Below are 16,477 nucleotides of genomic sequence, written 5' to 3' on the forward strand. Positions count from 1 at the left end.
CACACAGAAAGCATACTACCAGAATACAGAGTGTAGCATATGGCCATGGAAGCCTGTACTGCCTACATTTTCCTGCAGACAAAGAGGGGATTGAGAGTTGAAGGCAAAGAGACAAAAAAAAAAAAACTTTCCAGCTGATGAAGCTGTTGTCTGGAAGCAATGATCCCACATCTCAAGGCTTTATTCCAAGCTCCGACTGAGACGTGATATGTCATATGATTAGCATCTTTCATATTTACAAGGGTAATAGAAGCTGCTAGGCTTTAGAAAAAGGCGAGAGAAAGAAGGGGCATATGCTAAAATGGATTTAGCATTTGAAAGAGAGAAAAAGAATTGGATAAATACACTTAAACGAGGATTTAGTTTTACTCCTGTTGAGCTCTAATGGATTGTTGATTGAGATTTTAAGGAACTATCCAGAGATGTCAGCAGTAATTTAAATGAGATACTGCAATACCCCCTAGATTTGGCTTTATTAATTTCTAAGCTCCTAGCTATAATATAGTTGAGCAATGTTAATAAATCCATAGACCTTTGCATATATAAATTAGCTCCAAAAAACTAAAATGAAAATGTGATCATTCTACATATTAGTACTTTTCAGATTTCTATTACAAAGCTGAATGAAGTGGTATTCCATTAAATTTAATTTCCGTGTTGGTCATGGAGTTCACATAACGCTGGCTGTCTAGAGTGTTGTAAAAGTGTAGAGATAACACAGCACATGTGGCTGGATAACACTGTCACTACGCATCACATACACATAACAGCAATACTGCAGATTGTAATTAGCATATAAAATACTATAGTGCCACCTAGTGTAAATTACACAATTCATTTATTAGTACTTGTGTTCAATGCACCATAGAAAAAGACTTACAAATAAGGCCAACCTGTAAATAATGATATTACTTTGCACAACAGCAGATTTTTGAAAATATCTGGAATTATTAAAAACGGGGGATTTTCCCTTCATAAAGGTAACACCATGTGACAATGCTGACATTACATTTGGATACCTTTTCTGCAAGCAAAATACATACAAACAGCACAAAAAAACAATTGTAGAAATAAGGTGCATATAGGATATTGTCAGCTCTTAGAGTGAACAGGCAGCAAAAATGCTTGGCAGTTTGTATGAAAAATCACAATGAAAAGGATGGTGAGGAACAATGGTAGAAGTCTTCTCTCTCACACATAATTGAAGACAATTCTTATACCGTGTTTCATCATTTCAGATCTGTAAGAGAGGTTTATCAGCAATAAATGGCAAGCTTTTCATACATGAGGACTATAATTAAATGTAAACATTGCGTAGTATGCGTTTCATATTGCACCTGATTACTTTTTCCTTGGTCGCCCCCTAGTGGTGGTTAAACAAATTAATTCTACAATGGTTTAGTAAAAAGCAATATAATGTATGTTTATTGGAAGTAAATTAAAAGCTTGACCATATAATTAATTATACCATCTCTGATAACATGACATTATATCATTCCCATGCTCACAGCTCTGTATGGGGCATCCATTTGTGTTGAAACAGGTACGAAGATTCAATATAAATGACTCCTGGGCCCATCAGTACTTATTATTACACTTCATTTATGAAGCACCATAAGTGGTCCGTAACAGTGATCAAAACATGAACAGAGCACAAGTAACAATTAGCATCACAATTCTCAGTACACAATACAGTTGGGAAGCAAGGTGAGCAAGGGAGTAATCAGCGAAGGGTGGAACCTGTTCCAATGGTGACGACACGACTAGCAGGAGCAGACTCACTGGAAGAAATGAACGGCTACGAGTGAGATGAATTCTGGGCTACATGGCCACTGAGTATGTGAAAGTCATTGAAGTGCTGGAGAAGAAGACTGAGGACAGGAGCATAAAAATCCAATAATGACTGATTGGCACCGCTCCTTATTGGATGCACCTATTAGTAGGTGGGGGAGTTGCTGGTGATCTGAGATTATTGTTGAATGAATGATAAGGAATCGGTCACTTTCTGTCCTTTAGAGTCACTTCCATTCTGTTAAATGACATTTGAGCCATTACAATGCCTTTCAGCAAGTGAAAAAGTTGGAGATAAAGTTGGATGCTTCATATTAAAAACACTATCTTTACGGAATTCAGAATCAGGCTTTCTTTTCCAAGTCCGTCTGGAGGAAAAAGGTACTAAACAAGATATGGGAAAAATCTTGCTTGGAAAATTTTATTCCTCACACCAGACAAAGTAGGATTTCCAAACTATTATAGACAAATACGGATTCCATGTTCTTCACTGCAAAGAATTAATTTTATCCTGAGGGAGAAACACTCTCTGAAGGACCGTGCCAAAATAAAGGCCCAAGAACAAAGTGAAGTGAAAATTTTGGACAGATGGTAACTGTTTCCTGGGTCAACCCTACACCAAGAAATAATGCAGATTGGAAAAATCATGAGCTCCTGTAAAGGCTCACAAAGTGGACAAAAGATGGTGATAGAGCTCCCTGGAAAGCACCAAAAGTCCCCCCATATGGGAAATGAAAGTAGATATATTTATTATTTATTTATTAACAGTTTCTTATATAGTGCAGCAAATTCCGTTGCGCTTTACAACTTGAATTAACAATAACAAAATGGGTGATAACAAATATCTGACATCCAAGGATACCATGTCAGGGTGTGTACACACGGTGAGATCCCTGCTATGTTCGATTTTGACTATGCGATTTCCCTTGAACTCCCCCAGAGCCCAGATAGCACAGATAGTACAGATTTTGACTATCTGTACTTCCAATTTTGTCTATGTACGATTTTAACTAAGTGACAATTTTGACTATACTTTGTACTAGATTGTACACTAGATAGTCAAGATTGACTTGCTTGCACAGTCTATCTAGCCTTACGATACCGACCCCACGGGAGCGTGCATCGGGATCGAATAGGTATCACAAGCTGCCTAGCACCATGAGATATGCACTAACTTTTCATAAGATTTTGACTATATAGTCAAAATCTCACAGATTTATCTCACCGTGTGTACACACCCTATGGCTTGAATCCACTCAATCTTGCATCGCTTTTGCTATATGATCCAAAACCATCCAGAAAAAAACCCCATACTGCTTTCCTATTATGGAAAGATAGGGGTAAAAACCACAATCACTCTGAATACCCAGGCTAGGGCAGATGACAGCTGTGTTCAGTAACCCTTGAATGGAGAAGTGAAAAGCATTACTTTGCTCAAAGTCTAGGAAACCCTTAGAGATGAAAAAAGTGAGCTCCAAAAAAGATATGCTATTTTTGACAGTGAGCATCCAGAGGTCGGATGCCAAGTATAACCAGTAACCGACAAACATAGGGGGTCAATCCGAATTGTTCGCTCGTTGCCGATTTTCGCTATGCTGCGATTTGTTGCAAATTGCGCATGCGCAAGGCACGCAGGGCGCATGCGCTTAGTTATTTAACACAAAACTTAGCAGTTTTGCTGTGGCTTCTGCGGCGCTTTTCAGTCGCACTGCTGTTCGGTAAATGATTGACAGGAAAGCTGCGTTTCTGGGCGGGAACTCAGCGTTTTCCCGGCGTTTGCAAAAAAACGCAGGCGTGTCAGGGAAAAACGCGGGAGTGTCTGGAGAAACGGGGGAGTGGCTGGCCGAAAGCAGGGCGTGTTTGTGACATCAAACCAGAAACTAAACGGACTGAGCTGATCGAAATCTGTGAGTAGGTCTGGAGCTACTCAGAAACTGCTAAGAATTATTTAGTAGCAGTTTTGCTAATTTTTTGTTCGCTATTCTGCTAAGCTAAAATACACTCCCAGAGGGCGGCGGCCTAGCATGTGCAATGCTGCTAAAAGCAGCTAGCGAGCGAACAACTCGGAATGAGGGCCATAATGAGATGAGAACCAACCACTTTCTAGTTCTTGGGTTCTAACTGGTAGTCTGTGAGATTTATCTCTGTCACTAGGCTTGGAGAATTAGATCAGTATTGCTTCTTTTCAGGCTACATTGCACCTAATAGTACAATACAATGGATCGCTGCGCTCTGTCCCGATGCTGGGTCTGTTAGTAATGATTGTGACCAAGATGTCAATGGTGTAAAACACTTTACTTAAATGTTTCCAGTTCACAAGTATACAGCGTGTAAGCCAATATATGGTACAGTGTGATAAACAATATAGAACAGTGTGGTCAATATCCATAATTTTCAACTTGCAAAGAAGTGTGCATGTGCAAATTGTCAAGAATAGTAATATAGATATATAAACAGAAAAAAAGAGAGGAGATTGGTGTTGCAGATCGCCTCTGCAGGTGCCGCACGTCACTGTCTGGTGCTTACTGTGATGATGTAAAGGTGATGGTTTCCAAATGCAAAAAGTCTTTGTCTTTGGTACGGGGGATGAATGTCCAAAAGTTTATATCCTCAATGGTGTCTCTGAGAAGCCATCCTGGAGTGCGGCGTCCCGCTACTCCAGAGGCCCAGATACCGGAGATGGTGGATGGGTGGTGTGGCCACAGTGGGGTATTGTGCGCCAGTGACGGTGGAAGAGTGCGTGTCCCGGACTCTTTTACCTGCTGCATTGGTGGGGCACTCAGGGTCCGCCTGGTTGGGACGTAGCCTAAGGCTCCTTCTATCAGCGCAGCAGTGCTTAGTCTGTAAGGAGGGGATGCACCGGCTTGGGTCCCGTGAGATCTGTCACCAGGCACTCCCTTCACTTAATACAGGAGCTCGCCTCCTCACCCTCCCTTTTCCTGTTGACCCTTCTGCCTTTACCTAGTTTCCGGTCACGTGACTGACTGCGATGTGCGACAATTTCAGCGGTTGTAGCTCGGTTTCTCCTGGTGTGGGTATGAATGGTTTTGTTAGTGGCCTCCAACGCATTTCAACCCATCAGGATCTTCTACTGCTCCCAAAAGAAGATCCTGACGGATCGAAACGCGTTGAAACTAGGGTGTGATGAAGATATTAGAGCTCTGAGTGTGCCTTCTGCAACACCTTCTGAAATTGTTCTGACTAAGCAAATGAGGCATTAGCCACCCAAGTCCTCTTGTTCACTAAGGTCTTAAAAGTACTCCATGAAATTAAACAGTTTATAGCTGGTGAGGATTCCCACAACTTTAAATCCCTATGAGAAAAGAAGCAAATAACTCAGACATGTTGCCTATTCTCTTGACCCCCAACTGCTTAAAAAGCTGGCAAAAACAACTAGGCTAGGGGACCACTCTCTAAAAAAGTAGTACAGAGATTTGTGGTTGATGTTGGTTCTGTGTAACCTGAATGTCCAAAGATGAAATCACTACTTTGAGAAAAATTTCAACAGAATCATTTGCTAGAAGGAACTCAGGATTCTAGAAGAGCTACCAAATTGTCTATGACCCCCATCCTTGTCATCCTCATCACTAAAAGATAATGCAGCACAACTTAACACATACATTCTCTAGGACCTTAATTGTTGGGAAAGTGAGGTGCCTATGCTTCAGGAGAACTAGTGTTCACTCTAGGAATTTTTTTAGGGCAGGGTGCTTATCACGGGGAGGGCACACTTTTCATTCGGGAGGGCACATTTTTCAGTTAGAAGGGCAAAACTATGTACATACTATAATGCTTGGCCCTCCCATTCCCACATGCTAAAGAATGGACAGTGCGTGCCGAAGGCGCGCAGCAAAAATTTAGGGGCGTTGTTTTTCACACAGTAGTGCAGCTAATACACACTGCACCAGGTAGAACCTCCTATACACACTGCACCAGGTAGAGAGCACTGAGACACATTGCACCAGGTAGAGAGCACTGAGACACATTGCACCAGGTAGAGAGCACTGAGACACATTGCACCAGGTAGAGAGCACTGAGAAACATTGCACCAGGTAGAGAGCACTGAGAAACATGGCACCAGGTAGAGAGCACTGAGAAACATGGCACCAGGTAGAGAGCACTGAGAAACATTGCACCAGGTAGAGAGCACTGAGAAACATGGCACCAGGTAGAGAGCACTGAGAAACATTGCACCAGGTAGAGAGCACTGAGAAACATTGCACCAGGTAGAGAGCACTGAGAAACATGGCACCAGGTAGAGAGCACTGAGAAACATTGCACCAGGTAGAGAGCACTGAGAAACACTGCACCAGGTAGAAAGCACTGAGACACATTGCACCAGGTAGAGAGCACTGAGACACACTGCACCAGGTAGAGAGCACTGAGACACACTGCACCAGGTAGGGCACATTTTTGATCTCAGCTTTTTTTTCTGCCAATTTTACTTACTGGGGGCTGATGCTGCGGGAGTTGATCGCGCTGGTTCCCCCCTCACACACCGCGGAGCTAGTTGAAAATGGCCACCACACTGATCCATGCAGAGCTGGATTAAGGGTCTGGGAGGCCAGGGGCACTAAAGAGCAGGGGGCCCCCATGGACTAAAATTGAAAGATGTTATATATATATATTTATAGAGAGAGAGAGAGAGATACGGAAGAGATTAGGCGGCACTCACAGGGCTGAATATGAAGAAATTAATATCGAGGCAACTAGTGCCTAATTATCATCAACGTTTCAGTTTTATTTGAAAAAAAAAAACTTTCGTCAGGATACTATTTTTTTTTAAATAAAACTGAAACGTTGATGATAATTAGGCACTAGTTGCCTCGATATTAATTTCTTCATATTCAGTCCTGTGAGTGCCGCCTAATCTCTTCCGTCTCTATATTCCACTTCTTCGAGTGGTAAGGAGGGCACCAAGGCGCTTACTACATCCAGGACAGAGTGCCGGCCGTTACTGATAGAATATATATATATATATATATATATATATATATATATATATATGTGGAGGTAGGGGAGAAGAACAAGCGCCATATGGTGTAGTAATTCAGATAAATCGGAAAATTGTGGACACGTAATTGTATTGTAAGTACCGGATAAATTCTTGGAATCAGGCCTATCTGTCTCTCTTTTTCCTCAGTGGCTGTTCCCCACCTCATGTGTCAAACACAAACGTGAAATACAGATACGGCAAGGACACTGGAGTACCACTGGCTGTCTGTTTGGAAAGTTTTTTCCTGTGTGAATCTGTATGGACAGCTTACCCGTATCTGTATTTCACGTTTGTGTTTGACACATGAGGTGGGGAACAGCCACTGAGGAAAAAGAGAGACAGATAGGCCTGATTCCAAGAATTTATCCGGTACTTACAATACAATTACGTGTCCACAATTTTCCAATTTATCTGAATTACTACACCATATGGCGCTTGTTCTTCTCCCCTACCTCCACAGAATCGCATGACTGAATCTACCCAGGTCATTTCCTGAAGAACTGAGCTGCCACCAAAGAAGTTTGGGAGGTGTTTATAGAGCACGGAGTATTCGCTAGAAGGCTATTGATATGGACCAAATACGACTAATTAAGTCTCAGTATATTGACATTCGGCGACCCCTTCTTTGGAAGGAATTTTCGAACGTTGGATAAGCGCACTGATCTATAAAACTCTTTCCACATATATATATATATATATATATATATATATATATATATATATATATAATACCAGTCAAAAGCAAAAGTCTGGACACACTTTCTCATTCACTCCAGTGAGAAAGTGTGACAAAACTTGTGACTGGTACTGTATGTGTGTGTGTGTATGTATATATATATATATATAATAAGATTTTACTTACCGATAAATCTATTTCTCGTAGTCCGTAGTGGATGCTGGGGACTCCGTCAGGACCATGGGGATTAGCGGCTCCGCAGGAGACAGGGCACAAAAATAAAGCTTTAGGATCAGGTGGTGTGCACTGGCTCCTCCCCCTATGACCCTCCTCCAAGCCTCAGTTAGGATACTGTGCCCGGACGAGCGTACACAATAAGGAAGGATATTGAATCCCGGGTAAGACTCATACCAGCCACACCAATCACACTGTACAACCTGTGATCTGAACCCAGTTAACAGTATGACAACGTAGGAGCCTCTGAACAGACGGCTCACAACAAGAACAACCCGATTTTTTTGTAACAATAACTATGTACAAGTATTGCAGACAATCCGCACTTGGGATGGGCGCCCAGCATCCACTACGGACTACGAGAAATAGATTTATCGGTAAGTAAAATCTTATTTTCTCTAACGTCCTAGTGGATGCTGGGGACTCCGTCAGGACCATGGGGATTATACCAAAGCTCCCAAACGGGCGGGAGAGTGCGGATGACTCTGCAGCACCGAATGAGAGAACTCCAGGTCCTCTTTAGCCAGGGTATCAAATTTGTAGAATTTTACAAACGTGTTCTCCCCCGACCACGTAGCTGCTCGGCAGAGTTGTAATGCCGAGACCCCTCGGGCAGCCGCCCAGGATGAGCCCACCTTCCTTGTGGAATGGGCCTTGACAGATTTAGGCTGTGGCAGGCCTGCCACAGAATGTGCAAGTTGAATTGTGCTACAAATCCAACGAGCAATCGTCTGCTTAGAAGCAGGAGCACCCAGCTTGTTGGGTGCATACAGTATAAACAGCGAGTCAGATTTTCTGACTCCAGCCGTCCTTGAAATATATATTTTCAATGCCCTGACAACGTCCAGCAACTTGGAATCCTCCAAATCGCTAGTAGCCGCAGGCACTACAATAGGCTGGTTCAGGTGAAACGCTGACACCACCTTAGGCAGAAAATGAGGACGCGTCCGCAGTTCTGCCCTGTCTGAATGGAAAATCAGATATGGGCTTTTATACGATAAAGCCGCCAATTCTGACACTCTCCTGGCTGAAACCAGGGCCAGTAGCATGGTTACCTTCCATGTAAGATATTTCAAATCCGCCGATTTGAGTGGCTCAAACCAATGGGATTTGAGAAATTCCAAAACTACATTAAGGTCCCACGGAGCCACTGGGGGCACAACCGGGGGCTGTATATGTAGTACTCCTTTTACAAAAGTCTGGACTTCAGGAACTGAAGCCAATTCTTTTTGGAAGAAAATTGACAGGGCCGAAATTTGAACCTTAATGGACCCCAACTTGAGGCCCATAGACAATCCTGTTTGCAGGAAATGTAGGAATCGACCCAATTGAAATTCCTCCGTGGGGGCCTTCCTGGCCTCACACCACGCAACATATTTTCTCCAAATGCGGTGATAATGTTGTGCAGTCACCTCCTTCCTGGCTTTTACCAGTGTAGGAATGACCTCTTCCGGAATGCCTTTTTCCCTTAGAATTTGGCGTTCAACCGCCATGCCGTCAAACGCAGCCGCGGTAAGTCTTGGAATAGACACGGTCCCTGCTGAAGCAGGTCCCGTCTTAGAGGTAGAGGCCACGGATCTTCCGTGAGCATCTCCTGAAGTTCCGGGTACCAAGTTCTTCTTGGCCAATCCGGAGCCACGAGTATCGTTCTTACTCCCCTTTGCCGTATGATTCTCAGTACTTTTGGTATGAGAGGCAGAGGAGGAAACACATACACTGACTGGAACACCCACGGCGTTACCAGAGCGTCCACAGCTATTGCCTGAGGGTCTCTTGACCTGGCGCAATACCTGTCCAGTTTTTTGTTGAGGCGAGACGCCATCATGTCCACCTTTGGTTTTTCCCAACGGTTCACAATCATGTGGAAGACTTCTGGATGAAGTCCCCACTCTCCCGGGTGTAGATCGTGTCTGCTGAGGAAGTCTGCTTCCCAGTTGTCCACTCCCGGAATGAACACTGCTGACAGTGCTATCACATGATCTTCCGCCCAGCGAAGAATCCTTGCAGCTTCTGCCATTGCTCTCCTGCTTCTTGTGCCGCCCTGTCTGTTTACGTGGGCGACTGCCGTGATGTTGTCCGACTGGATCAACACCGGCTGACCCTGAAGCAGGGGTTTTGCCAGGCTTAGAGCATTGTAAATCGCTCTTAGCTCCAGTATATTTATGTGAAGAGATATCTCCAGGTTTGACCATACTCCCTGGAAGTTTCTTCCCTGTGTGACCGCTCCCCAGCCTCTCAGACTGGCATCCGTGGTCACCAGGACCCAGTCCTGTATGCCGAATCTGCGGCCCTCTAACAGATGAGCACTCTGCAACCACCACAGAAGAGACACCCTTGTCCGTGGCGATAAGGTTATCCGCTGATGCATCTGCAGATGCGATCCGGACCATTTGTCCCGCAGATCCCACTGAAAAGTTCGTGCGTGGAATCTGCCGAATGGAATCGCTTCGTAAGAAGCCACCATCTTTCCCAGGACTCTTGTGCATTGATGCACAGACACTTTTCCTGGTTTTAGGAGGTTCCTGACAAGTTCGGATAACTCCTTGGCTTTCTCCTCCGGAAGAAACACCTTTTTCTGAACCGTGTCCAGAATCATTCCCAGGAACAGCAGACGTGTTGTCGGGGTCAACTGAGATTTTGGAAAATTCAGAATCCACCCGTGTTGTTGCAGCACTACTTGGGTTAGTGCTACTCCGTCCTCCAGCTGTTCTCTGGACCTTGCCCTTATCAGGAGATCGTCCAAGTAAGGGATAATTAATACGCCTCTTCTTCGCAGAAGAATCATCATTTCGGCCATTACTTTGGTAAAGACCCGAGGTGCCGTGGACAATCCAAACGGCAGCGTCTGAAACTGATAATGACAGTTTTGCACCACGAACCTGAGGTACCCTTGATGTGAAGGGCAAATTGGGACATGCAGATAAGCATCTTTTATGTCCAGGGACACCATAAAGTCCCCTTCTTCCAGATTCGCTATCACTGCTCTGAGTGACTCCATCTTGAACTTGAATTTTTGTATGTACAGGTTCAAAGATTTCAGATTTAGAATAGGTCTTACCGAGCCGTCCGGCTTCGGTACCACAAATAGTGTGGAGTAATACCCCTTTTCCTGTTGTAGGAGGGGTACCTTGACTATCACCTGCTGAGAAAACAGCTTGTGAATGGCTTCCAATACCGTCGCCCTGTCTGAGGGAGACGTTGGCAAAGCAGACTTTAAGAACCGGCGAGGGGGAGACTTCTCGAATTCCAACCTGTAACCCTGAGATACTACCTGTAGGATCCAGGGGTCCACCTGTGAGCAAGCCCACTGCGCGCTGAAATTCTTGAGTCGACCCCCCACCGCTCCTGAGTCCGCTTGTAAAGCCCCAGCGTCATGCTGAGGGCTTTGCAGAACCCGGGGCGGGCTTCTGTTCCTGGGAAGGAGCGGCTTGCTGCCCTCTCTTACCCTTTCCTCTGCCTCGGGGCAGATATGACTGTCCTTTTGCCCGCTTGTTCTTATAGGACCGAAAGGACTGCGGCTGAAAAGACGGTGTCTTTTTCTGTTGGGAGGGGGTCTGAGGTAAAAAGGTGGATTTTCCGGCAGTTGCCGTGGCCACCAGATCCGATAGACCGACGCCAAATAATTCCTCCCCTTTATACGGCAATACTTCCATATGCCGTTTGGAATCCGCATCACCTGACCACTGTCGCGTCCATAAACTTCTTCTGGCAGATATGGACATCGCACTTACTCTCGATGCCAGAGTGCAAATATCCCTCTGAGCATCTCGCATATAAAGAAAAGCATCCTTTAATTGCTCTAAAGTCAATAAAATACTGTCCCTATCCAGGGTATCAATATTTTCAGTCAGGGAATCCGACCAGACCACCCCAGCACTGCACATCCAGGCTGAGGCGATGGCTGGTCGCAGTATAACACCAGTATGTGTGTATATACTTTTTAAGGTAGTTTCCAGCCTCCTATCAGCTGGATCCTTGAGGGCGGCCGTATCAGGAGACGTAACGCCACTTGTTTTGATAAGCGTGTGAGCGCCTTATCCACCCTAGGGGGTGTTTCCCAGCGCGCCCTAACCTCTGGCGGGAAAGGGTATAATGCCAATAACTTTTTTGAAATTAGCACTTTTCTATCTGGGTTAACCCACGCTTCATCACATACATCATTTAATTCCTCTGATTCAGGAAAAACTACAGGTAGTTTTTTCACACCCCACATAATACCCCTTTTTGTGGTACTTGCAGTATCAGAGATATGTAAAGTCTCCTTCATTGCCGTGATCATATAACGTGTGGCCCTACTGGAAAATACGTTTGTTTCTTCACCGTCGACACTAGATTCAGTGTCCGTGTCTGGGTCTGTGTCGACCGACTGAGGTAAAGGGCGTTTTACAGCCCCTGACGGTGTCTGAGACGCCTGGGCAGGTACTAACTGGTTTGCCGGCCGTCTCATGTCGTCAACTGATTTTTGTAATGTGCTGACATTATCACGTAATTCCATAAACAAAGCCATCCATTCCGGTGTCGACTCCCTGGGGGGTGACATCACCATTACCGGCAATTGCTCTGCCTCCACACCAACATCGTCCTCATACATGTCGACACACGCGTACCGACACACAGCAGACACACAGGGAATGCTCTATTGAAGACAGGACCCCACTAGCCCTTTGGGGAGACAGAGGGAGAGTTTGCCAGCACACACCCAAGCGCTATAATATATATGGGAACAACCCTATATAAGTGTTGTATCCTTATAGCAGCTTAAATATAGTAATATCGCCAAAAAAGTGCCCCCCCCTCTCTGTTTTACCCTGTTTCTGTAGTGCAGTGCAGGGGAGAGTCCTGGGAGCCTTCCTCACAGCGGAGCTGAGCAGGAAAATGGCGCTGTGTGCTGAGGAGAATAAGCCCCGCCCCCTATTTCGGCGGGCTCTTCTCCCGGAGTTTGTGAGATCTGGCAGGGGTTAAATACATCCATATAGCCTCAAAGGCTATATGTGATGTATTTTTAGCCATAAAAAAAGGTATTATACATTGCTGCCCAGGGCGCCCCCCCCCAGCGCCCTGCACCCTCAGTGACCGCTGTGTGAAGTGTGCTGACAACAATGGCGCACAGCTGCAGTGCTGTGCGCTACCTCATGAAGACTGAAAAGTCTTCTGCCGCCTGTTTCTGGACCTCTTCAATCTTCGGCATCTGCAAGGGGGGTCGGCGGCGCGGCTCCGGGACCGGACTCCATGGCTGGGCCTGTGTTCGATCCCTCTGGAGCTAATGGTGTCCAGTAGCCTAAGAAGCCAATCCATCCTGCACGCAGGTGAGTTCACTTCTCTCCCCTAAGTCCCTCGATGCAGTGAGCCTGTTGCCAGCAGGACTCACTGAAAATAAAAAACCTAAAAACTTTTTCTAAGCAGCTCTTTAGGAGAGCCACCTAGATTGCACCCTGCTCGGACGGGCACAAAAACCTAACTGAGGCTTGGAGGAGGGTCATAGGGGGAGGAGCCAGTGCACACCACCTGATCCTAAAGCTTTATTTTTGTGCCCTGTCTCCCGCGGAGCCGCTAATCCCCATGGTCCTGACGGAGTCCCCAGCATCCACTAGGACGTTAGAGAAATATATATATATATTATATACAAGTCAGCAGCACTCCATCCAGTAATAATGAATAGTCAATATGCCGATGCCCTCCAAGTAACAACCCTGAATCGGGTGTCCATACATATGCAAAACAATCAGCGGCACTCACGGCTCCCGAAAGGGGAAATGAAGACTCTGAGTCGTTGTGCGGTCAACGTTTCAATGTTATTCACATTAACATTTTCATCAGGACATGAAAATGTTAATGTGAGTAACATTGAAACGTTGACCGCACAACGACTCAGAGTCTTCATTTCCCCTTTCGGGAGCCGTGAGTGCCGCTGATTGTTTTGTATATATATATATATATATATATATATATATATGCAAGCACTGCAAGGCGGCACTCACGAGACTTGAGACAAGAGTAATCAGACGGACAGCGTCACCGTGTTTATTTATATATATATATATATATTATAATATATACACCCTGTAGATGCAGGATACTGGAACCAGGCAGAGGCACTCAGATATTTTCAAAGTGCAGCAGGCACAGGGGGCCACACAACATGGGAGGAGGAAGGAGGGGGTAGATGGTTCCGCACACACATAAGACAAGGGGTAGTGGGGCCACACACAGGGGGTTGGGGGGGGGGGTAGATGGTTCCGCACACACATAAGACAAGGGGTAGTGGGGCCACACACAGGGGGTTGGGGGCAGGAGGGCACAAGGTGTCACACACACGGGGGGGGGGGGGGGAGGGCACAAACCAGGGTGAGGGGGGTAAAGTGTGCCACACACAAAGGCTGGGGGTAAATGGGGCCACATGCAGGGGGTGGGGGGTGGGGGCAGGATATGGCAAAGCATTAAAATACATGTACATTACTTTGTGTATATCTACTCACACTCTGGCAGCTGAGGGTCACACTCCGGTAGGTGGGTACGCTGGCCAGTGGCACTGGCTGGTGGGAGATGGGGGCTGCCCGCGGGTGTCTGGCCATGCACACAGAGGCAGGAGGGCTGGGTTTGCCTCGGCGTGAGAGGCAAACCCAGCCCTCCTGTCTCTCGCAGAGGAGGGGAGATGCGGCGGCTGACAACTAAGGACGGGTGGGACGAGGCGGGCGGGACGGACGAGGCGGGCCGCGGAGGTCTCTGTCTCTCATGCAGGGAGACAGTGTGACTGTGATTAATCACACTGCAGTAATCACACTGCAGTAATGAGTCCGGCGGCGTGGCGGGGTCCGGCGGGCAGCAAAGAGCGGGGCGGGAGGGCGCACACAAACGGGCAGGGCGGCAATCAGGTGTCTAAAAAAGGGGCAGGGCGCAGCGCTCTGTCAAAGACACCTAGAGTGAACACTAGGAGAACAATATGCCTCAAGAGGACTAATGGGCAGCCATATGGTAAAAGTCCAGATTTTTCATCAATACTGCTGCAGGATTTAAAGCAGGGCATTTTTAAAAAGGCAAAGGCAGCCTGGCTTAACCTATAAAAACAAAAATTGCTGCTTTAAATCCCACCTTGACCTAGACATCACAACGACGGTTTCAGTCTTGGTAATAAAAACGGATTAAGGTTTTGTAATGGGGTCCTGCGCTAAGATAGACTTACTTTTCCACCCTGTCAGGGAGGGGTTTTACTAACCACTACAACTTGTGCTGAGAATATAAGTTATAAGAAAAAGGCACATCCACAACATCTAAACAACTTTGCTTATTTTCTCAAAACCATTATTACTTTTACCTTCACAACTGTTGTTGCAGCAGGTTTCTTTTGCACACAGGAAATTTCCTCTTCTTTCTTTTCTTGGTAAAGCTTAAGAATAGTGTTTAGCTTTTCGTCACACTGACTGACATGTTTTAATCCATTCTTATGACCTGGAAACAAGAATGGTAACATATTTGCATTTGTGCAATTGACACATATGACTGTAATAAAAAACTTGAATACTGTTTGTCAAAGGCTACTGTAAAAGACTGTTTGCAGGTAAGGCAGGACAAATTGAGCTTAAAACATAACCAACACCTTTTATAAGAATAATACTTTGGAGAACCTTCAACCTGATATATTTAGTAAGCTCAAGTAGGACAGAAACTTCCAATAGAGCAGAAAGGCTCAGATATTAATTTAATCTCAAAGCAGTTCATTTAGTATCCTCACTGGAGTCAAACATTTAGGCACCAAGTTAGCTGGGCTCCAATGACTTGGGCACTTAACCATTTGCATGGAATAGACATATGTGATGTGACCGCAGACAAGATGCGTTACCTGGCCAGGTCGTATCACATACATTGGGCTGCCGTGCTGTGTCACCCATCTTTAATGTAGGAAATCGGTTCTGCACAAGTGTAGAACGGTCTTCCTCCTGCTACTGCAGCCCCTTGGGAGTGTTGTTGCGGTCTGTGACTGCCGACATCACTCCTGAAGTTGCTCCCCAGAATGCCTTACGAACTGCATTCTGGGGCGCATGTGCCAGAGCAAAAAGTGCTAGGAGGGGGATACAAGTCCCCAGCACAGGTATGCTTATCTCTGTGTGCAGAGACCAGCTGCAGCAGGGGGGACTGATGATCAAACCCACTTAACTGTGCAATAAGGTGAGGGGGCGTGGCTATGATGGGGGGTGGAGTAATAAAGGGGTAATGTTTCTGTTTGGCTGGGGGGGATATATAGTATATATAAAATATTAACGTATAGTGACACATGGGTTTCCCCTTGGTTTCTTTTCTAAAATAATATATTACTAAAAATACTTTATAAACAAAACAAAAAACAACAATCTCTAAACTCTTTGTAGAAAAAAAAAAAATCAGTTAAGTGATTAAACAGTTACCCCACTGGCTGCAAACTGATAACTATGAGGGACCAGGGAAAAGCAGTTATTAAATAGCAAGGGTTGTTCATACTGCAGTTGGGAAGGGGATCAGTACACGATCCCAGCGAACGGGATGCCGGTGGTCACAATACCAATGCTAGCATCCCGATGTTCAAGATCCCGAAAAGGGTTGAGGTAGGTATTAACGGCTACCGGGATCCCGACAGTCGATATCCTGAACGTATACCATTGGGAAATGCCTGTCATAACATAATCATTACTAGAGAAGACTGATCAACTCATATTAAACTGTACATTTGTTATTTTTCCTTTTTATCAACAATCAGTTTTGAGTGTAAACTGTGATATAACCGTCTTGCTCCCAAATAACATAACAGT

At 45.4% G+C, this 16,477-nt stretch overlaps 1 protein-coding gene across 5 annotated transcripts in view; it reads right to left on the reverse strand.

Moving 5' to 3' along the window:
- Positions 1-821: 821 nt before the first annotated feature.
- ZGRF1 (zinc finger GRF-type containing 1) overlaps positions 822-16,477 on the reverse strand; it is a 363,865-nt gene continuing 348,209 nt past the window's right edge. For 4 of the 5 annotated variants that reach the window (XM_063920145.1, XM_063920142.1, XM_063920144.1 and 1 more), the window contains exons 27-28: positions 15,010-15,143; positions 4,738-5,104 (exon numbers count right to left, since the gene is read on the reverse strand). In XM_063920145.1, coding sequence (XP_063776215.1) covers positions 5,042-5,104; positions 15,010-15,143 — 197 coding nt within the window. In that variant the 3' untranslated portion in view covers positions 4,738-5,041. Of the gene's footprint in view, positions 1,241-4,737; positions 5,105-15,009; positions 15,144-16,477 lie in introns of those variants that run through there. The other variant, XM_063920146.1, reaches the window with a different exon arrangement.

This window comes from Pseudophryne corroboree, chromosome 1, assembly GCF_028390025.1.
Source record: "Pseudophryne corroboree isolate aPseCor3 chromosome 1, aPseCor3.hap2, whole genome shotgun sequence".
NCBI lineage: Eukaryota > Metazoa > Chordata > Amphibia > Anura > Myobatrachidae > Pseudophryne > Pseudophryne corroboree.